The sequence below is a fragment of the Chrysemys picta genome, chromosome 16 (genome assembly GCF_011386835.1).
Source record: "Chrysemys picta bellii isolate R12L10 chromosome 16, ASM1138683v2, whole genome shotgun sequence".
Taxonomy (NCBI): Eukaryota; Metazoa; Chordata; order Testudines; family Emydidae; genus Chrysemys; species Chrysemys picta.
Window position 1 is genome coordinate 15,819,526 of NC_088806.1, and position 23,655 is coordinate 15,843,180.

The 23,655-nt window shown below is 51.2% G+C and overlaps 1 protein-coding gene across 1 annotated transcript in view; it reads left to right on the forward strand.

Moving 5' to 3' along the window:
• The window catches only part of VSIG2 (V-set and immunoglobulin domain containing 2), a 38,177-nt gene that overhangs the window by 12,407 nt on the left and 2,115 nt on the right, over positions 1–23,655 (forward strand). The window contains exons 2-5 of the mRNA XM_065570440.1: positions 10,718–10,881; positions 12,609–12,816; positions 13,635–13,793; positions 18,330–18,449. Of these exons, the coding sequence (XP_065426512.1) occupies positions 10,718–10,881; positions 12,609–12,816; positions 13,635–13,793; positions 18,330–18,449 (651 nt within the window). The remainder of the gene's footprint in view (positions 1–10,717; positions 10,882–12,608; positions 12,817–13,634; positions 13,794–18,329; positions 18,450–23,655) is intronic.

Below are 23,655 nucleotides of genomic sequence, written 5' to 3' on the forward strand. Positions count from 1 at the left end.
GATGAGGTAAACAACACTTCCCTATTCACTTTCTCCACGCCAGTCATGATTTGATAGACCTCTACCATATTCCCCCTTAGTTGTCTTTTTTCCAAACTGAACACTCCCAGTCTTTTTAATCTTTCTTCAGATGTAAGTTGTTCCATACCCTTAATTAATTTTGTTGCCCTTTTTCTTCACCTTTTCCAGTGCTAATATATCTTTATGAGATGGGACGACCAGAACTGCAAGCAGTATTCAAGGTGTGGGCGTACCAAGAATTTACATAGTAGCATTAAGATATTTACTGTCTTATTATCTGTCCCTTTACTTGTCGTTCCTAGCATTCTGTTAGTTTTTTTTATTGCCACTGTACATTGAGCCGATGTTTTCAGAGAACTATCTACAGTGACTCCAAAATCTCTTTCTTAAGTAATAACAACAGCTAATTTAGACCCCATCATTTTATATGTATAGTTGTGAATGTCTTCCAATGTGCATTACTTTGCATTTATCAACATTGAATTTCATCTGCCATTTTGTTGCTCAGTCTCCCAATTTTGTAAGATCCGTTTTTAACTCCTCATAGGCAGCTTTGAACGTAACTATCTTGAATAATTTTGTATCATCTGCAAACTTTGCCACCTCACTGTTTACCCCCTTTTCTAGATCATTTATGAATTATGTTGAACAGCACTGGTCCCTGGGGGATCCTTCAATTTACCTCTCTCAACTGTGAAAACATTTATTCCTACCATTTGTTTCCTAACCAATTACAATTTAACCAATTACTGATCCATGAGAGGACCTTCCCTCTTATCCCATGACAGCTTACTTTGCTTAAGAGCATTTGGTATAGGACCTTGTCAAAGGCTTTCTGAAAATCCAAGTACACTATATCCACTGGAACAACAAGGAGTCTGGTGGCACCTTAAAGACTAACAGATTTATTTGGGCATAAGCTTTCGTGAGTAAAAACCTCACTTCTTCGGATGCCACTGGATCACCCTTGTCCACGTTTGTTGATCCCCTCAAAGAATTCTAATAGATTGGTGAGGCATGATTTCCCTTTACAAAATCTATGTTGACTTTTCCCCAACATATCATGTCCATCTATGTGTCTGATAATTCTTTACTATAATTTCAACCAATTTGCCTGGTCCTGAAGTTAGGCTTACTGGCCAGTAATTGCTGGGATCACCTCTGGAGCCTTTTTTAAAAATTGGCATTACATTTAGGTACCTTCCAGTCATCTGGTACAGCGGCTGATTTAAGGACTAGATTACATACCACAGTTAGTAGTTCTACAATTTCATATTTGAGTTTCTTCCCGAACTCTTGGGTGAATACCATCTGGTGACTTATTACAGTTTAATTTATCAATTTGTTCCAAAAATTCCTCTATCGAGAACTCAATCTGGGATAGCTCCTTTGATTTGTCTCCTAACAAGAATAGGCTGGAATGGTGGAGGGTCTGGCTGGAGTCAGGGGACAAAGAGACTTGGCTGGGGCGGCGCATGACTACCATGATGGGGTGAGAGGCTGAAGATCCTCACTGGAGTGAGAGAAGATAGGAGCCCAAATGATTGGACAACAGTATACGATTCACCTAAAATAGAATAAAAAATAGAAAAAATAATACATTTATAAAAAGTGCAAAATAAATTTAAAATAGTAATAATGAATAAAATACAAAAATATTAACAGACTTTAAAAAAGTAAAATAATAAAAACTGAAAAATAAAAGAATTGTAAAATACATAAAAACCATAAAAGGGGAAATAAAATTAAAAGAAACTTATATATATAAAATAAAAAAGGAAATACAAGTAAAATATATTAAAAAGGTAAAAATATAACTACTAAGAAAAAACACACACACAAAAAGAAAGAAAAAAGAAGTACAATTGTAAAACCGAGGGCGAGAGAGTCCATGGGGCTTGTGTTCCTATATCATAGGTGAGGAGCTCTGATGTGTGCCCCCGTGTCCTCCTCTCTGTCACCCGTGTGGACAGGGCTAGACAGCAAGTCTCACTCCGGCCATGCGGCCACCCCAGCCTGGGAGTGAGGGGCGGCGCCCTCCCGGGCTTCCGGACCCACAGACAAAGCCCGGGGGGAACCACTCCCATTTATACTTGCTGGACACAAGGCTCTTGCTCGTGTTGTACAGGAGGCTAAGCGACCCCCCTGTTATACACTGAGCAATGAGGGCTCCCTCCGTGTGGGGCAGAGGCGAGACCCTGCGCTCCAGGGACGAGGTAGCTGGTGGACAGACCCCGCCGGAGCGGGGAATGTCGGCAGGCGCCACTCTGCCTTGGATGGAGTCATCTCCACTTGAGCAAGAGAGACTCCCCGCAACCGCCAGGCACCTCTTCCATCAGTGGACGGTGACCCTGACTCTGAGAGAGACCCCCGGGAGAGCGAGAGAGAGACGGGGTGTACCTCGGCTGGGCCCCCTGGGGCGAGATTCAGCCCAGCTGCAGCGGGGTACACAAGGTAGTAGGTGGAGAGAGGAAGGAGAGAGAGAGCCAGGCTGGAGGCCTCCGGGCTCTGCTCCCCTCTCTGCACCAGCCTGAGTGGGGGGCCTCCGGGCTTTTCCCAGCGTGTACCCAGCTCACCCAACCTTGTGTCATGGGTCTGGGCCAAGCCTTCGGAATGAGGGGAGAGAAAAGGGCAACGCTGCCTCTGCCCGGGCTGTGCAGGGAATCACCCCGCCCTTCTGGAACTACCTCTGGGGACCCAGCTGGGATTGTAGCTCATTGAGACTTCCAGAGCCTGGCCCCATTGTGGTCACTCCATGAGGTAGAACAGAAACACCTGCCTTTAAAATTCAACTGTATCTAGGGTGACCCCACCTGTATTTCAAGTTCCGTAATAGAGGACACTGCTGCGGGGGGAGGGGGTGAGCTCGAGGGGGTATTTTGGGGTGCTGGAGGGGTGTGTGTACTGGGAGATGGTATTTGGGAGGTGCTGGACAGAGTATTTGGGGTGTGTAAGAGCAGGGGTGCCTCTCGGGACCGGGGGACCTCCCGCAGGCATGCTGCTGAAGGCAGCCTGACTGCCGCCCTCAGGGCGACCGGCAGACAGCACCCCAGGCAGGCGCTTGCTGCGCTGGTGCCTGGAGTAGGGTTACCATTCGTCCGGATTCCCCCGGACATGTCCGGCTTTTTTGAGTTAAAAATAGCGTCCGGGGGGAATTTGTCAATGTCCGGACTTCCCCTCCTCCCCCCCATACAGAGCGTGCGCGCGGCTTACAGAGCAGCCGGGGCTCCGGCAGCCAAAGCCCTTCCTTCACTTCCCCCCTCCTCTCTCCTGAAACTTGACACCACTCCCCTCCTCTCCCTCCCTCTCCCTCCCCCTCCCTCCCTGCATTCACAGATCGCCGGCCGTCGCCTCGGCCTCCGGCCGTCTGGAGCTCCAACCCTGCTCCCCTCCCCCGCTGCCGAGCGCGCCGCTCTGCAGCACAGTAAGGGGGCCGGGGGCCAGAGAAGCGGCAGGGAGGTTCTGGGGGGGGGGGTAGTCAAGAGACAGGGAGCAGGGGGAGGGTTGAATGGGTCAGGAGTTCGGGGGGGGCTGTCTGGGGGTTGGGGGTGTAAGGTTTTGGGCAGTCAGGATACAGGTAGGGGGGGTCTAAGGAGGGGTCAGTTAGGGGACAAAGCACAGGGAGGCTTAGGTAGGGGGTGGAGTCCTGGGGGGCAGTTAGGAGCAGGGGTCCCAGGAGGGGGCAGTCAGGGGACAAGGAGCGGGGGGGGGGTCAGGAGTTCGGGGGGGCTTTCTGGGGGCGGGTGGATAAGGTTTTGGGCAGTCAGGGTACAGGTAGGAGGTAGGGTCCTGGGGGGCAGTTAGGGAGAGGGGTCTTAGGAAGGGGCAGTTAGGGGATAAGGAACAGGGAGGCTTAGGTAGGGGGTGGGGTTCTGGAGGGCAGTTAGGAGCAGGGGTCTCAGGAGGGGGCAGTCAGGGGACAAGAGGCAGGGAGGCTTAGGGAGGGGGTGGAGTCCTGGGGGGCAGTCAGGGGACAAGGAGTGGGGGGGAGGGTTGGGGGTTCTGAGGGGGCAGGAAGTGGGAGGGAGTGGAAGGGGCAGGGGCGGGGCTAGGACAGGACGGGGCGGGGCTAGGACGGGGCTCCTCCCGTCCTCTTTTTTGATTGTTGAAATATGGTAACCCTAGCCTGGAGCCGCCCCTGGTTGTCTCCCATAACGTCCATTCTTCTCCCCCCCACACCCCACGGAGCACTCCCCTTTTCTCCCCCCTCAAGGAGCACCCTTCTCTCTCTCTCTCCTCCCCTCCGGCAGGGCTGGGTTGGGGGAGGTGTTGTGGGGGAGGGGGAGGCTAGCTGGCTGCCTGCTGAGGAATGAAAGTGAAAGTAACTCACTTCCTCGGCAGCCAGCCAGGATTGGAATGGTCACGCGTGGCTGGGCTGGGGATAGCCAGATAGCATGTGTGAAAAATCAGGATGGGGGGGTTGGGATAGGGTGAGCAGATGTCCCACTTTTATAGGGACAGTCCCAATTTTGGGGTCTTTTTCTTATATAGGCTCCTATTACCCCCCACCCCCACCGCCACTCTGGGGTTCTGGCTGCTGCCCCATTGCCAGCCGGGGTCCCAGCCGCCGGCCCCACTCAGCCCCTGCTGCTGGCCTGGGGACCCCCAAGGAACCCCAGGCTGGCAACGGGCTGAGCAGGCCGGCGGCTGAGACCCCGTCTGAGCCACTCAACCTGCTGCCGGCCTGGGGTTCCATTCACTCAGCCGGCAACGGACTGAGCGGGGCCGGTGGGGGGCTGAGTGGGGCCGGCGGCAGGCTGAGCGGGGCCGGCGGCTGGGACCCCGACTGGCAAGGGGCCGGCAGCCGGAACCCCAGAGCAGCAGCAGGCTGAGTGCTGCCGGCACCCCAGACTGGCAACGGACTGAGCCACTCAGCCCCCCCCCCCCCCCGCCGGTCCCGCTCAGCCCTCCAGCGGCCCGCTCAGCCTGCTGCCGGCTGAGTGAATGGAATCCCAGACCGGCAGTGGGCTGAGCGGGGCTGGTGGCTGGAGCCCCAGACAAGGATCCCAGGCAAGGATCACACTAAATTGATAAGATCTGCATTTTAATTTGATTTTAAATGAAGCTTCTTAAATATTTTAAAAACCTTATTTACTTTAAATACAACAATAGTTTATTTATATAATATAGACATAGAGAGAGACCTTCTACAAATGTTAAAATGTATTACTGGCATGGGAAACCTTAAATTACAGGGAACTTGGCACACCACTTCTGAAAGGTTGCCGACCCCTGGTATAGAGTGACCATATGTTGTACTAAGATTCTCTTGCTTTTTTTCCCAGTGAGTCAATATAGCTTTTGCCAGCCCAGAGGTTGGGCAGCCAATGTCTTACATTTTCACAATGTTTTGTCCAACTTTCATAAGGTAAATACATGGTTAATACGAGTTAAAAAGGCCAGGGACACTTCCTTGTGAAGAATCTGTGTAGCAGATCATGCTAGAGCTGTGAAAATGTCAGTTTTTGATGGAACTTTAGAGGCAGTGATTTATCATGTATTTCTGGCAGTGCCCAAAATGTGCTGCTATTGCTAATGTCTTTCCAAACAAAAATGAGGCACAATAGGACTTCTGTAACATTTCTGTGCTACCTTAATCTAGATGAGATGATTCTGTGCTGACTTCATTTTGGTCACTTTGTGCTTTACCTAGGAGTAAAACTAGGGGTTATATTTCCCCACTGCTTGGAAACCCAGCTTATTAAACTGGATAATGCCATTGATCTATTTACAGTATAAGGTTGATGAGTTGTAACTAACATTAAGACTGATGCCCACTATACATTTAAAACTAAAAAGTGGCTTTGTAAAAATGACCTGGGTTTCCAACTCTATTGTGTCTCAGTCAGGGCGGTGCGCCTTGTGAGGTGTCTTCACACTAGCTCAAGGTCACAGCACAAGAACCTAGAGAGCCTCCTGAAGCACGGTGATAGTTTTGATTGAAATGGACTTGAACTGTACAAAGAATTGAGGACACTGTCACCAATGTTGCCACATGCAAAATCGGTGATGGACATTGTACAGTTTATTCATACCAGCAAACTTGTTGACATATATCCTAATGTGTACATTGCCACTCGTATTCTACCAACAATTCCTGTAACAGTAGCATCAGGAGAACGGAGTTTCTCAAAACTAAAGCTCATTAAAAACTATCTCCGTTCTACAATGAGTCAGGAATGCTTGCCTGGTCTTGCTAGTCCTGCAATCGAACAAGACATCACTTTGTCTTTGTCATACAATGACATTATTACTGCTTTTGCAGCCAAAAAAAGCCAGAAAGATTGCTTTTAATTAAAAACAACTCCTTGTTTCAATACCTCTTCATATCAATTTCCAATAAAATGTTGACAAATTAAAAAAATTATATTATTTGCATCATTCTGTCAAATCAGAATTTTTTCTATAGCGCTACTTCTTTAGTGCTAGTCCATCAGCATTACAGTGTGCTTAATTAAGTTAAACGGGGTTTAATAACATGCACGTGGCAAGTTTTCCAATACTGCAAGCTTATGTTTGTGTTGTTAAGAGCAAGTCAGGCACAGGGGCACCAGTTTAATAATCCCGCCTAGGGCACCATAAATCCTAAGGATGGCCCTGTTCAAGCTCCTTTCATTTTGCAGTATGCTATTTCTGAACTGTTTCTACTTCAATCTGCTCTTTTCTTGCTGTAGCAATTAGTTGTTAAATCTGATCTCTTAATGCCAGTAATGTAGACAATCCCTGATCTTCCAACTCCCCTTGGTCTTCACTATGTAGGTGGCTTGTTGTATGTTTGGTTAAAACCAAATGGCTTTTTGATGCATTTTTACTGCGATCTATCCCAGAAATTTCCAGAGAGTCACAAACTTCTCTTAAATGTTCATCTTTTCCTCCTCCCTTCCTAAGAATGTCCGTTAACTCTCTCCCAGCCAGCCCTAGTACTTGCAAACAATTAAATCTTCCCCTCTTATTTCCAGAGAAAACTTTATGCAACATCACTTTTCTGTTGGCATTACCTTCTGGCAGCTTTTCCTGGAGCAGCCTGCAACCGCTCTAGATAGCTTCCTCTCTGGAAGATCACTGCAGTTCAGTGCTCACCAAGTGTTACACTCCCATTCAGGGATCATGGGTTTCAAACTGAGCTTTTATTAAACTTTAAATATATAGTGCAGCCGGCACCAGCCTCACACCAGCTCAGTCTCTTTGGGACACAACAACAACAACAACCCTGATGGGACCACGGTGTTCTCCACATTGTAAAGGCGCAGGGCACAGGTAATTTAACCCTGACATTCCCTTGTGAGTGCTACATAATCAAGTCACCTCTCAATCATTTTGATAAGCTAAACAGATTCAACTCTTTTAAAGTCTCCCACTCTAAGGCATTTGCTCCAGCCCTTGAACCATTTTGGTTCACACTAAGAGCTTATGCGGACTTGCTTGTCCATTATGACTTTTCAGAGTCCCTGCTTTCCAGGAGACAAAGTCCCATTCTTTAGGTGTGGCCTGCATTCCCTCTTTCTAGATGTAGAACTTTGAGTTGGCTGTATTCAAATGCAATTTGTTTGAATGCACCCAGGTGACACATGGGTCTTTTTCCTGAGAGCATACAGTTATTCTCAGCCAGTAGGAGTACTCCCACTACTTTGCATTTGCCAACATTGAATTGCACGAGCCGCCATGCTGCCTATTCACCTGCTGTGACACTGTATGGAATAAGAGGAATACTTTGTGATGTTATTGATACCAATATTATAAAATTGCAAGGAATCGGACCAGATATGCCATGTGAGGAACCTGCAACAATGTTATCAAGTAGGATAATCTTGTTTCTATGTTTGTATCACCTTTTGTATTGTGATTTAGAGATATGTAGGGTTTATCTGTATTTCCAAACTTGTGCTGTGTTTCTGGGTGACACCCCCACACAGATTGGCATCAGCACTGCCTAGCCTGTTTGATGGTCCATCAACGGTCATCAGTGGTACAATGAACCCATGGAAAGAAGCCAGAGGATACACCTTATGAGTCAGCAAGACATGTAGGGGCAGGCCTGTGGACCGAGAACTCTAAGGATGTTCCATGCCCATGTGCTGTGAACCTTGTGTTTGGGACACAGGAACTACAAGCCACATGTCAAAAGGAATGTAAAGGGCAGCTGCCCATCTTCTCCATTTTGTCTTCATTCCTGCTTCTTACCTCTGGAGTGACTTTTCTACAAACGAAGCTCTGAACAAAGGACTGAATGACTCATCCAAGCTGCGGATGTTCTCCAGAGGGACTTTCAAGCCAGCAACTCACCAATACTGCTAAAAACCTGATATATGGACTTTGAAGTCTCTGTATGTATCTGACTACTTTACCATTTAATAACTCTCTTCTTGTTCTTCCTTTTTTCTTTATAATAAACTTTAGAACTAGACACCAAAGGATTGGCTGGCAGCGTGGGATTTTGGGTAAGATCCAAACTAATACTGACTTGCCAATGTGGCTGGCCCTTTGGGTTCAGAAGAACATTTTGTATAGTGAGCAGAGTTTTAAAATAATTTCTCGCTATACTGGACCTAGGTGCTGATTGGGAGCCAGAGGACTGGAATGCAATAAAGGGGGCTGTGTGATTTCTTTTTCAGCTTCTTGATAACCAGTGTGGGGATCAGGAGCACAGTTTGCGACTGGGCGGTGAGTCTAACTTCAGGTTAACCACCAGTTTTGGGAGAATCTGTTCTCCCTTTTGCAGCCTGCCCTGACTGTGGCATTTTCAGTGAGGGCTGCCCCAGGCACCCAGTTCACACCTGTCATGGTGTGATCTCTTTAGAATTCCTCCCACACTCCACAGAGATTCCTAAATTCACTTCACATCTTTCACAATTTGCTAAATAATGTTCTTGATAGTCAGTTTCTTGGGCATGACAAACAAGTGTGGATCAGTAGGACTGGTCGGGTGGTCTGGGTTCCCCACTCCTGCTTTGTAAATATCCTCTTGGCTACTAAAAGCCAGGAGTTTGCTCTGATTTGTGGGCTCACGTTGGGCATTGTCTATGGAGGGGCTGGCGATTTTGGGAAATGGTCTCCAACCCAACAAGGAGCACAGGGTGGAGACGGGCTGTCCTTTCACCCCTGGAAGTCACCCCCACCCCTGTTTGTGCAGAGACCCTCCCTAGTGACTCTGGTGACAGACAGCAAAGGCCACGTCCCTTCGCATTCCTTTCCAGCCCCTCTTCCCTTAGGGCCTGATCCAAAGCCCATAGAAATCAGGGTGATTCTTTCAATTGACTGTAACAGAAGTTAGATCAGGTCCTTAACAGGCATCTGGAAGGAGAAAGTGCAGGAAGAGAGAACTAGACTGACAGACTCACAGGAGCTGAGAGCACCCTGTCAGCCCACGAACTCCCTTTGGGCTGGGGTATCTTTCCTGTCCACCCACCACACCCATCCCTTGCTAAGGTCCATTTAACACTTGCCTGAAAGTTCAACGAAGTGGAAAATGAAAGGAAGGAAAAAACAGTATCTGGGCAGCACAAGTTTTACCTGACATGTTGTTACTGATCACACGTTTCTGTTCGGAGTTGCAGTGTATATGGGTACAATGGTAGTTGTTGGGGCCCCTTGTGCAGGGCGCTGTACAAACACAGGAAGAGACGATCCCTGCCCCACAGGGCTCTCCCAAGGTCTGTGGTCATCCAAGGCTGCCGTGCTCGGAGGAGCAAAGGCAGGGGTCAGTGTCATGATAGGGTAATAGAGCAGAAAGGGGGGATGCTGTATCCTGGAAGGCTTTGGGGGTTAGGACAAGAGGCTTGTGTCTGGGGTAGTGGTGGAAGAGGGGCAGGCAATGGATGGGCTTGCAGAGGAGGGCAGGGTGAGAGCAGCGAGCAAGAAAGCCGATCTTAGCCGCATAGGGTTGCCAACTGTCTGATCGCACAAACCCAAACACCCTTGCCCCGCCCCCTACCCCGCTCTGCCCCACCCCTTCTCCAATACCACGCCTCCATTCTCTTCCCCCCCCCCCCATTGCTTGCACTCCCCCACCCTCACTCACTTTCACCAGGCAGGGGGATGGGATGCAGGAGGGGGTGTGGACTCTAGGGTGGGGCAGAGGGGTTTGCAGTGTGGGAGGAGGCTCAGGGCTGGGGCAGGGGGTTGGGGTGCAGGCTCTGGGCTGCGGGGTGTGGCCAAGGGGTTTGGAGTGTGGGAGGGGGCTCAGGGCTGGGGCAGGGGTTGGGGGTGCAGGCTCCGGTCAGGCAGCGCTGATCTTGGACGGCTCCCAGAAGCGATCAGCATGTCTGGCTCCTAGGCACAGGGGGGACCAGAGACTCTCCGTGCACTGCCCCTGCCTGCAGGCACCACCCCTGCAGCTCCCACTGGCTGCAGTTCACGAACAATGGGAGCTGCAGAGTCGGTGCTCAGAGCGGGGGTAGCACGTGGAGAGCCCTTGGCCGCCCCTGCGCCTAGGAGCTGGACGTGCTGATCGCTTCCGGGAGCTGCGCAGAGCCAGTGCAGGCAGGGAGCCTGCCTTAGCCCCGCAGTGCCACCGACTGGACTTTTTGGCCTATTAAAATCTCCCACATTGCTTTTAATGGTCACCATGAGATTGAGGCTGATTCCGGGAGACTGACAGCCAGTCCAGGAGAGATGGCAACCCTATTTAAGCCGCAGCGTTTTGAATGGACGGGAGGGCAGGGACAGAACGGAAGGACTCATTCACTCTCCTCCACAGGTGCTGGGCCATGTGTGGAGGTGACAGTGCCACAGGACCCCGTGATGCAGGAACGAGGCTCCAGTGTGGAATTTCCCTGTCACTATAAAACCTCGGTTGACAAAAATTTCATGCTGGAGTGGAGGTTTGCGCCAGCCTCTATAGCGCCTGAGCAGGCCAAGCAGGTAAATTGAGGGAGGGACCGGGGTCCCAAGGGGAGGAGCTTGGGGGGTTCCTTCAGGGCCTGTGGGGAGCTTTCTTCAACATGTTACTGCTTCCAGCCCAGGGAAAGCCTGGTGGGGATAGTTCAAGCTCTTGATGCCTGGATGAGGAGCTGATGCGGAAAGCCGGGGTGAAAGTTGTCAGCCCAGGCTGAGGGGCTGGTCCCCAAATAACCACCAGGGAACAAGAATGAGGCCAAGGGAAAGCCCCTAAAGGCTGATGGGCTCGTCGTTAGAGCAGGGGGGGCTAGAGGATAGGGCACTGGAGTGGGACTCGGGAGACCTGGACTCAACTCTCAGCTTTGCCATTAGTTCTCTGGGTGCCTTGGGCAAGTCACTTCCCTCCCTGTGCCTCAGTTTCCCCATCTGTAAAAGGAGGCAAATGCTGCTGCCCTCCTTTGTCCAGCACTTTGAGATCCATGAAGGACACACACTACATAAAAGCTGGCTGTTGCTTTTTCCCAACCAGTATCTTTTGAGTCAAAAAATGACGTTTTCTCTAAATGTTTCCTGAAAGCAGCTCGGTTTGGTCCAAATTTTTGATGGTTCCAACAGCAACGAAAAGAATTGGAACCGACACAAAGGGCTCGCGCTCTCTCGTTTCCGGAGCAATGCTGGCTGAATCCATTTCATTCCCAACTTTTGGTGGAAATTAAATTGGATTTTTCGAATGGCTCTAACGTTACTGCAGAATGTGTGTGGAGGGGGGAGGGGGGGCGGAGGCAGCCAGCCCAGAGGGGCTCTCAGATCCGAGTGATGTATGCCAGGGCTGTTAGAAACACCAGTGAAGCCACACATCCAAGAGCAGGGATGGGACCAGGATCAACTGGGAGGCTGGGGAAAGACTTGTGGAGACACGCGAATGAGAAGCTCAGAGGCATGTACAATAGTGAGTGTCACTGCAGATACAACTGTGGTTTCGGACACCTAGTGGGAACAGCCAATGGGATGTTCTCATCCATCGAGGGGGAAGGATGGGCTTGTAGTTAAAGCCCTGGGCAGGGTGCAAGAGATCTGGGTTTTACTGCTAGCCCTGCCGCAGTTTTTCTGGATGGGCCTGTGTATTCCCCTGGGATATGCCATGTATGGACTGGGCGGGACTGTGTGTTCCATTGACATACACCATGTATGGATCAGGCGGGACTGTGTGTTGTATTGGAAGACTGTACATTCTGGGTACATCCTCGGGCCATTTCGCAGCCGATCCGCGTGCATGCACGTGCTCGCTCTCTCTGTCGCTCTCTTTGTGTTAAATTCTATAAGGGCTTTGGAAAGCGCTGAGACGGCTGCTCTGTCTGGGTACCTGCCTGGCCCCTCACTGCCGGGTCTGAGCGCCTGGGACAAGCTGGTCTGTATCTCTGCTGGCTCAGTATCCCCTTTGACTTCATGTCCCACTTTGGGTAGTGTTAGCCCCTCCCTCTTTTGTGTTTCTTTCTCCTGGTGAATCTGTCAAAGCCCCTCGTCTCCCCCTCGCACGAGCCCCGAGGCTGCTGCTGGAGTCTCTGAAGCTTTCACTTTAACCTACTCTTCCAAGCCACATGCTTTGCAATGGCAATGCAGAGCCAGCCGGAGGGCAGGTTTGCTCGTGGTGCTGGGTGACACTCGTCCGATCCTCCTTCATTCACCGGGTCGGCATTGGACAAACCCCCATCTCTGAGGGGGCCCCAGCAAACCGTCTCCTCTGCCTGCAGATCCTCTACTTCACTAACGACAAGCTGTACAAGCCTGGCTCTCAGGCCGAACGGCTCAGCCTCCTGCACGACCCTCCCACCACGGGGGATGCGACTCTTCAGCTAGCCAACATCCGCGCCTCGGACAACGGCACGTACATCTGTGAGGTGAACAACCCCCCGGACTTCTACGGCAGCGGCTCAGGGCTCATCCACTTCACTGTGCTGAGTGAGTCTGGGTATTGCGATCCCATGGCCCACCACGGAAAGGGGATCCCTGCTCCGAGCAGGGCCTGCAGGGCTGGGTCCAAGAACACCTGGGATCCATCCGTCTGGCTTTGGGGCTTGGGCTGGGATATTGCGGGTCCCTTGTCTCGCATGCATCAGTTCCCATCTGTACAAAGGGGTAATGACCTGGACCTTCTTGGAAAGTGCTTTGGGATCTCTGGGTGGGAAGTGCCAGAGAAGAGCAATTGAGGGATAGCTCAGTGGTTTGAGTATTGGCCTGCTAAACCCAGGGTTGTGAGTTCAGTCCTTGAGGGGGCCATTTAGGGATCTGGGGCAAAAATCTGTCTGGGGATTGGCCCTGCTTTGAGCAGGGGGTTGGACTAGATGACCTCCTGAGGTCCCTTCCAACCCTGATAATCTCTGATTCTATTACAATAGCTTTCCATTCACTGGCCTTTGTGTGGCGGTCTGGTACTACAGCAAAGAGGCCCTTGCAGAGAGCTAGATGGATGGCAGGGAGAAGAGTGGGTGGAAGGGGAAGAGGAGGGGAGGGGCCAGTGATGTGGGGAGCAGGAGGACGAATAGATGAGACTCGGTTAAACAAAGCAGTGACACAGGAATCATAGAACATCAGGGTTGGAAGGGACCTCAGGAGGTCATCTAGTCCAACCCCCTGCTCAAAGCAGGACCAATCCCCAACTGTCAGCAGTGAGTGGGTACCGGCAGTGGCAGGGGAGACATCCAGTTGCCATGCTGCACGATGATAGTGCATGCCCTGAGTACAGAAATCCATTGTTTTTTCTTCTCGTTTCCCATTAGTGCCTCCATCTACCCCTGTTTGTAAAGGGACAGAATATGCCCGGATTGGGGGCGATGCCACGCTGACCTGCAGCTCTGTGGAGGGGGTGCCCGCCCCGATTTACGTCTGGTCACGGGTAGACTCCAAGACCTCGTTGCCATTGGCCAATATGGTGCAAGGTAGGTGGAGAGAGCCATCCCTTATAGACCCTCCTGTGCAGAGATGTGTAAAGCTTCCACTGACAGATTCTGAGTGATCTGATAGAAACAGAATTGAAGGAGCCAGACACCAACATATGACCTGCCATACTGGATGGGACCAATGGTCCATCACATCCAGTATCCCCAGTGCCTAGGCCTGATGCTTCAGAGGAAGGTGAAAAAGGGATCTGACCAATTTTACAAAGCTGTCCAGGGTTGGGGAAGATTCTTTCCTCCCCTGGCAGATAAGTTTATATCTGAAGCATGGAGATACACCCTGTTGTGATTTTGGGAATAACCAGTCCCTTTTAAAATCCAGGTATCATATTTAATGTTAACCTCCTGTGATTGTGTGAATTCGAGGCTCTTGTGGCCAGATATAGTCTGGAGTAACCAGCTGTGAGTCCCAAGTAAATCTCTGGATCAAAGGGAATATTTTAGAAATTAGGAAAAAAGGTCAGGACCCAGTCCCACAAACTCTTTCTCACATGCATCCTGATATATGGAGTCTCAGATCCTATTAATCAGAAGGTACTACATTTATTAAAGAAAACAGCTGTAAACTACAGACACAAATAGAGATCCACACAGCTCAAGGTCCAGCTTTGTCTGCCTTGTTCACCAAGAACCACACACTCTGGAACTCTGTACCCCACACAGAGACATCTGGTGGATAAATAATATACTGCAAGTAAATACATTGCAACTTGCACAGTCCTGACACACAGGAGTAGTCTCATTGATTTAAATGAAAGCACCGACCGGACTAGAGACTACTTATTTGAGTATGAGTTTGCAGGATCAGACCCTTAATCTTAGCTTTATAAACTTATTTTTCAATGCCATTTGCAGTTTCCTTTGCTACCAGTAGGTTGCACCTGTGGATCAGTTTCAGAGGCAAATACCATGTCCTTGTTTATTTGAATATATTTTAATGTCCCAGATAGAAGCTGTAGAGAAGTTGCTGCTCAGCATCAGAGCAGTGGTTTTGCTCTTCACCGGGATTTCTTCCAGCGAGTTTGAACCAGACTAGCTTTTTAGAACAGATCTTAAAGAAAACCCGCAAAGGACACAGCCTAGAAGCAAAACCTCCTCTTCAAAGGCCCCTTTGAGTCCTTTTCAACAGAGTCTGATCAGAGGCCTGAATCCTCCATTAGATGCTGGGACAGTAGCTGGGTGAGAGATGCTGGTGAAGCTCTCAGTGGAAGTGGAACCAACTGTTCCCTTTCCGGGGTTAGCCAGTCTCCTGTGCAGTCTCACCTTCTCATATCTCTCCCCTTGATGTCTTGCAGTCTCCACTCCGGGGCTGTCTCTCCTCTGGACTCAGGGCAGGAAACCAGCATCTTGCCCGTTAATGCACTTAGTGACTGAAATGACGATGATTATTTCAAGGGCCAGTCTCTTTGCAGTCTCACTCTAGGGCAGTTAAGCCCTGGGGCATAGAAGGCACATGGCCTGTTTAAGACAACCTCCGGCTATCTGTCTTGATCTATAAGCATGAGCTTGTAGGAGATACAGGGAGGGGCAAATCCAGGGCCCAGCTCCACTACCACCGCTGACCACTGGGTGGAACTATTCTCATCGGCTGTGTCTAGAGTGACTCACAACCGTATGTGCCAGCCTCAGGGCAGACGGTTAAGAAGCAGGGCTCAAACCCCAGACCAGTTGGGTGTTCTACACTTAGATTTCACCAATCAAGTATCAAGTGTGAACTCCTCAAGTTCTACCACAGCCTTGCTATAGAGCAGCGGTGGCCAAACTTACTGGCCCTCCGAGCCACATATGACAATCTTCAGAAGTTCTAGAGCCGGGGGTTGGGACTTCAGCTCTGTTCCTGCTGAAGCCATGAGCCCCAGCAGGTGTGCTCCACAAAGCTGAAGCCCCAAGACCCCCCTCCCCGCTGGGCGGAAGCCCCTACCCCACCACCCTGCTGCAAAGCAGAGGTCCTGAGCTCTCCCCCACCCCCTAATCTGGTAGGTGAAGAATGGGGGGGGGAGGGGCTCCACGAGCCGCACTTTAATGTTAAAAGAGCCACAGTTTGGCCATCCCTGCTATAGAGTAATAGCCAGTCTCCTGGGGCACTCTGCTCTACCTTGCCACTCTTGTAAGCCTGTCTTTGTGATAGATAGGGTAAGGAATGGTGTCCCTAGCCTCTTTTTGTCAGAGGGTGGTGATGGACGGCAAGAGAGAGATCACTTAGAATATCAGGGTTGGAAGGGACCTCAGGAGGTCATCTAGTCCAACCTCCTGCTCAAAGCAGGACCAATCCCCAGACAGATTTTTGCTCCAGATCCCTAAATGGCCTCCTCAAGGATTGAACTCACAACGCTGGGTTTAGCAGGCCAATGCTCAAACCACTCAGCTATCCCTCCTCCCCAATTCATCATTACCTGTTCTGTTCATTCCCTCTGGTGCACCTGGCATTGGCCACTGTGGGTAGACAGGATACTGGGCTGGATGGACCTTTGGTCTGACCCAGTTCTTATGGTCCCTTACACCAAAAATCACAATAATATTCAGGTTACTCCCAATGGATCAGTCACTTACCTCAAGTCAGATGTACCTTAGGTCTCAAACCAAAGATAATGCTTGGAGCCAATCCTATAATAAACGAACTAAAGATTTATTAGCTAAGAAAAAGACATAAGGGGGCTATTGACAAGGTTCCAGCAGGTAAACATACGCGCACAAATGAGTTAGTCTTAGGTTCCAAAAGGCAATAGAAGCTGCTGCGTTATGCAAGCTTTCTATGTCCTTTAGAACAGTGGTTTTCAAACTTTTTAGGCCGCATGACCCTCTCCAGATAATATAGTCCGCTGCCTCCCCTCATCAGCAGTGCAGAACTTCAGAGCTGGATGGCCAGAGAGCAGCCGCTGCTGGCTGGGGCATTCATGTTGTTTGCAGCGTGGAAGGACTATTTTTTTTAATCCCCTTCCCATCCCACCACGCAATACCCACTCCCACCCACTCCTGCTTTGTTTCCTGAATTTTTATCCCGCTCCCGCTATTATGGCAGTGGGTCCTGCGGGGCCCACGGGATCCCAGTCCCACTGCAGGGCTCTACTCTGAAGGCAGCGCCGCCACCAGCAGCAGCACAGAACTCCAGGGCTGGGTGGCCAGAGAGCGGCGGACGCTGTTCTTGTTGTTTGCGGTGCGGGACTCATCCGCCATTACAGGATTTTTCTCACATGCCCCCAACGAGAGCTCGCGTAGCCCAGTTTGAAAACCACGGCTTTAGAGCTAAGCGGGTTGGGGATCCTTTGCTTATGCTTAGAAAATATTGCCCTGTCCAAATTCTAATCCGCATAGCCTTCTGGTCTCCCTTTATTCCCTTCCCCCAGAGTTCAAAGTGATGGGACAAGTGTTGGCGCCCGTCTCCTCTTCCTGGGTGTGGGGGGGACAATCAACAAAGTCTTTGTTCTTCGATGTTTCACAATGGGTCATCCGGTTTCAATGGGCCTTCTTGTGTGCAGGACCAGCACTTTTAATTAATTAATGCTTCTTTCCTGGTTGGTGAGGTATACAGGTTAACAATGCAAACACTCAATATAAGTTAGGGTGACCAGATGTCCTGATTTTATAGGGACAGTCCCGATTTTTGGGTCTTTTTCTTATATAGGTGCCTATTACCCCCCACCCCCATCCCGATTTTTCACATTTGCTGTCTGGTCACCCTAATATAAGTTTACACTCTGGGATACAGATGTTATATGTGAGATTAACACATATAGCAACTCACAAGCATGTCATAAAGTCCCAACACCGAACACATTATAACTCTAACATCTGTTGTAACAATGCTAACACACTGGTGAGCCAGGGTGATTTCCAGCTGGGCATTTGTCAGTGTTCAGTGAGTCTTGGCATGAGCTGGCACCTGGTCTGCAAGCATCATAGGCTGCTTCTGCCAAGTCATCTACAGAGCTTGAGCACCGAACCTTCCCCGACCCCCACACAGAGAAGGACTGACTGACAGCAGACTCTGGCCTTTCAGAAGCCCTTCCCAACCAATCACCCAGAGGTGTCCCAGTGGCCAATATGGGCTATTTAGGACATGGTAGGGAATTGGGTTGCAAAGCCGCCTTGCTGGACAGGGTGCTAGGCACACATGCAATTGTGTGAATTACACTGGCCTAGCACATGTGCCCGTGTCTCTCTCTAGTGGCTGGTCCTAGAGAGGAGAACAGTCTGTTACTTGCTCGCAGCTAGTGGAGTTCCTCTAACTCACGTGGCAGTGGCCTTAGGAGCTGAAAGTCCCAGCGTCAGTCCCTGCAGCTGACCATGTGCTCACGGTTGGCTACTCCTGCTCCCCCTCCCTGTCTCTCCTTGTGCAGGGTAGAGCTCGTCCCAGAATCCAGGGCATCTGCAGCCCTGCACCCTTTGGAAATGCTGCCAAAGCCCACTGCTGAGTCCCACTGCTCTCTCTACCCCACAGCCGCTCCCTCTGCTAGCACAGGGGGGTTCCTCACGGTGCCTCTGGCATTAATGATTGTCCTGCGGCTTTTCTCCTTACAGATGACCAGACAGGGAAGCTGCAGCTGACAAACCTCTCGCTGGCGTTCTCAGGGACCTACCAGTGCGTGGCCTCCAACCAGTTTGGCCACGCCAGCTGCCAAGTGACAGTCAATGTATCAGGTGAGATGTCCACCCTCTTTGTGTCTGTGTGCCCACCGGGAGTGCTGCCTTCTGCCCACATGGCCCAACCCCTCCTCTGCAATATGCCTGCTGGTGCCGAGTCCTGCTATGCCAGGATCCAGTGGGCATCTGCCAGTAAAGCTCCTTGATGCATCTGGCCTTGGAGACTGGAGCGCTGACCGAGAGCAGTGATTGGAAGGGCTGAGGTCACATGGGACCAGCACAACCTTTACAGTCCTGCAAGGAGACAATGATCATACTGAGCAGCGTGGATGTTCCGGGGACTGGCTGAAAGCCTACAATCCCCACCTAGTGGTCTCTGCTAAAGCCATGCTGCTGTGGAGGTGAGGGTGCACCTGGAAGCAGGGAAGAGGCCATCGATTTCCATGCATGTTCTGAAATCTGTGTAGTCCTCAGGGTGGCAGTGGGCTTTGGGGGCTGGGCTCCACCCACCAACAATTCCATGTGGAGGCAAGACCCACTCCCCAATGGAAAGATAGGTGCAAACTTCCCAGGCTGGACTCGGTTTCTACGTTTCTCGTTGACGCCAGGGCAAAGCACAAGCGTGTGTGCAAGCTGCTGGCCGGCGGACATGTCTTAGTGGACACAACAGGCTCTTTTCTTGTGTCCTGGCTACAATAACACGCTAACTGGGACGTCGTGGAAAAAATGAAAAGATGCAGAAAGTCTGGGCCCAGACAGGTAGTTCAGGAGCTTCACGTACTGCAGCTAAGCCAGAGGGAGAAGCTTTGGTTTCCTTGTGAAATGCTAGTTGTTCTGCCCTTCAGTGGCGTCTAGAAAACATGCTGGGAGTTGGACAGAGAGCACAAGCAGCAACGTCTCTGGATGTTCATCTGTGGAGCTTTCACGTGCACCAAGCAGGCCAGAAAGCAAAGAGACCCTGAGAATGAAATGTCTTAGGCCATGCATGCAAAGCCGCACCCCGGCTGCCTACCCTCTACAACGGGTAAACGCAGGGCTCCAGATCAAGCCAATGGGTTTTTTTGTTGCTATGGGCACATTTTTTTTCAAGCTGTTAGATTTCTGAGGCAGCTTTTCACCATGGCAACCTATTAATATCACATAGTGTTGGTTGAATCAATTAAGGTAAACGATCCAATCTGCTCCTCGGGGGGGGGGGGGGTAATCAGGAGCGTCCCTAGTTCCTATTTCCAAGCCCAGATCTCATAGCGCAGCCACAAATGAGCCATCCCCTGCTAACGAGGGCCGGGTTCCATGCATTGGCTTCTCCTATAAGACCCTCCAGTGGGCTATTTACAACTCTGCCTTGTCCTCCTCTCCTTCTGCCTTCTGCCCTCTTCTCTCCACTGAAACTTACTGTCCTCAAGGTCACCTGCAAGTGCGACCTCTCCCTGGCCATGTCTCCCACTCCCCCCATCCCTTGTCCCCTCCCCTTGGTTTTAATGCCACCGTCCTGCCACCTCCCCAGCTACCCCTCTCTCTACTGCGCGCTATCTAGCTGTCGTTGGCTAGCGGGCACCATTGAGGGCTCTAGCTGCCGCACTGGAGAATCGGCAGAAATGGCCACTGTTATTCCTAGCACTTGTGCTGCCCACAGCCAAGTTAAGGTGGGGCTTGTCCTCGCCTGTCCCTGCTTTCTCTGCAGATATGGCGAAGACATGAATAGCTGCTCTCAGGGCCGGCTCTAGGCTTTTTGCTGCCCCAAGCAAAAAAAATTTTTGGCTGCCTCCCACCCCAGCCCTGGGCTCCCCCCCGCACTCCCCTGCTGCCCCAGCCCTGGGTTCTCCCACACACACACCCACACCCCCTGTCACCCCAGTGCTGGGCTCCCCCCTCCCACCAGTGTCCTCCCCCCACCCCAACCCTGGACTCTCCCTCAACCTGCACCCTCCTGCTGTCCCAGCCCTGGGTCACTGGTAACTCGCTCTCAGGGCAGGTCATTCAGCAGGAATTTTGGATGTGCACAGAACACAGACAGGATTGGTTCCCATATGGGTTACAGAACTGCAGTAAAGTGGAACAATTTTCAGCTTGTGTGATTGGAGGATATTTGGATGCATATTTATAAGACTGTCCTACATAAATGAGGAAAAGTTGAGGTGTCTTTATTATTCTTTTCTTCCACTCTTTCTTTCTATGGGGAATTTGCCAATGCGATATCACTGTCTTCCTTTTAAGCAAATAAAACTAAAAAAAAAAAAAGCAATGGCTGTTGAAAATAGCAATTCCAGTCCTAATACCCACTGGGAAGCATTTCTTGCTCAATTTTATTCTACTTTTTCTACAGTAAATTACAGTGGATCAGTATATTTGATCTGGGAGAAATGAAGTAACAGCTGCTCAAATTGAGCTTGAGCACTCCTGAATTTTGAGGGTGTTCAAATCTGGAAGGCAGGTGCTGGATTCCCTTTCTGAATATTAGCTAAATCTGGAAAGGAAAAGTCAATTTCTGCTTCCATGGCTCAGAAGTGGAAATCCTCCTACGTGCCTGGTACTGTATCTAAAGCTGCCCAGTCTAGTAGAGCCTCCCCTCCCTTACTTTTCATTTTAAATTCTAGTGGGATGCACGTATCTCCCTTGCTAGGCTTCAGATAGAGAGGGGCAGTGTCCATTTAGTCCACCCAATTCTTTCTTTGGGGGCTGCAAGGTGAGGTCACACCAGTATCCCTAATCCAGTCTGGGGAAGTCTTCTGAAGGGGATATCTGGGGCAAAGCCTTCTACTCCTTGGGCACACTTGTGCCTAAGCTGATTGGCGCCGCAAGCCTGGGAGGCGGGAGAAGTGAAGCAGCGACGGCGTGCTCGGGGAGGAGGCGGGGCAGGGGTGAGCTGGGGCTGGGGGGTGCCTCAGGGTGGGGAGCTGCCGTGGGGGGGTGCCTCAGGGCGGAGGGGGCGAGCTGCCGTGGGGGGGGGGCGCCTCAGGGCGGGGGCTCGGGGGCGGGGGCGCAAGGTGGAAGTTTCGCCTAGGGCGCAAAACATCCTTCCACCGGCTCTGCTTGTTCCCCATTCCCAGTGCCACCCCTTTCGACTCACAGCAAGCTGCAGCATGGCTCAGCTACCTCACTCCCTACCCCTCCCTTTCCTGTTGATAGCTGCCAAGGGATTGCTGGGAACTGTAGTTCTTTCCCTGCGCCAGGGCTGGCTCTCTAGGCAGGGAGCTGGCCAAGGAAGTACAGCTCCCAGGGTCCCGTGGGTTCTCAGCTCCCATGCTGTATCTCCAGCTGCTCTGTGGCTCCACTTCTGCAGGGTTGTGAAAGGGGAGGAAGTGAGTAAAAAAGGATGGCCCGAATGCCGCCCTCTGCAAATGTGCCGCCCCAAGCACCTGCTTGTTTTGCTGGTGCCTAGAGCCGGCCCTGGCTGCTCTGTTCCCGTCCCCAGGAGAGAGACAGGCCAGCTCCATCCCAGGGGCAGCCCAGAAACTGGATTGATGGGCAGGTGGGGCGGGGATTGGAGGACTTCCCAGCTGCAGTGCCCTCAAAAGGAACGTCTTGGATGAGAGTAACTGTTGGGACCGTCGGCATCGAGATGGTTTCTTGCTGATGGTTCAGAGGTGGGGTGTGGGGCTGCTCGCATTGTCCCGTCCCCTCCTGGAGGTGGCACAGGAGGTTGGGGAATGGGGGGGGGGCATTTATTGCTCCCTCTTCCCAGAGGGGCGGGACCTGTGTGCCCTGTCGATTGCAATGCCCTGGGTCCTGACACAAGCCTTGGGGAATGGGAGCTGCTTCTTCTCGCTCAGCCCCTCACCATGAGGCTTTGCTACCATCTAGTGGCCGATGCGCCGGCTGCTTGCTGAATTCCTAGGGCTGAGGCTTTTATCTCGCTCTGGCTGAGAGTACTCGCTCCTACCCACCCTGGGGGAAGCCACAGCTGCTTTCTGCTCAGGCCCAGAGTCTGGCCACAGCATGGGGCCACCACGCTCACCCATCTTCAGTCAGTAGCCCCGACGGGGAATCGCTTGGGATTCACAGTGAGGGGTTTTTTATTCATCTCTTATCCACATCAACCATTCTCTTGAGGGCTCCTTTGCATTTCCTCTTCTCCTGCTTTCCTGTTGCAGGGACCCCTGAGTTGAGATTTTCGAGCAGTCCAGTGGGAGGTTAGACCCAGATTTCACCCACTGTCTGGGAAAGTGACTGACGTTAGCTGAGGAGCTGGGCTTAGCTCCTTAGGGGTTCATCCAGGGCATGGTCAGGAATGCCCGAGGGCTGGTCGGGATACACGAATGCCGCTTTGTGAAAAATGTTGAGGGTCCAACAGTCGCTTTCATTCCAGAACAAACCTGAGCATGCAACATGCTTGTGAAACAGAGAGAGACAGAGAGAATCCTGCCTTCCTAAATCGCCAACAGCCCAGTGGTTTGGGCCTCTTCTCCTCTGTAGGAGACCCAGGTTCAAATCTCTGCTGTGCCTGATTTGGAGCAGTGTCTCTCCTGCATCGGAGACCTGCCCAACCTGAGTTTTGACCCATTATCATGAGAAGTTTTGGTTTCAACAAACCTGCCTTTTGCAATGACAAACCGTGTTTGATGACAAATTCCCAAGCAGATCTCATATTCGGGCTCTGGAGTTAGAGTTCAAGGAAATCTTCTCCCTTGGTGATTGCTAAGGACTGCTAAGGACCGTATCCCATGTGTTGCTTTTAACGGTGGCCTCCACTAGTCAAGCCCCGTTTCCCCACTTGGCACATGGATCCCACTCAGGTCCCTGTGTTAATCAGAGCTTGCACCTGTGACAGCTCCCCTCTTAGCTGGCTTCATAGCCTGACTGAGCGAGGCCTAAAGGGACAGGTTGAGAGCCATCTGCTTGTTGGAAGGGTGTAAATGCTCCAGCTGGAGAGGCATTATGGTGGGCCAGGAGGGAGGAGGAAATGAAGGAAAGACAATGTCAGAGAGGCAGTCCCCTCTGAGTGGGAGCGAGTGGTGTGTGACTGGGGAAGTCTCTCCCCTAGGAGGGGTGGCAGTGCCTTCATGGAGACCTTTAAAAGGGCAGAGCCTTAGAAAATGCCCCAACAGGGAACGCTCCTAGCCCGGCCCGAAGTGACCTGAAAGGGCTCCTTCAACTCCAGTTTCTGAGACTATCTTCCATCAAAACAAATCTGCTCTGTTGGAACGCAGAGAGCTCTCCCAGGCTCATCTTCTAGAAATGTCCGGTGATAAAGGGCTGGAGGGATAATGCAGAGCTGGGAGGCCTCGAGTTCTAATCCTGACTCTGATTCAGTATGTGCCCT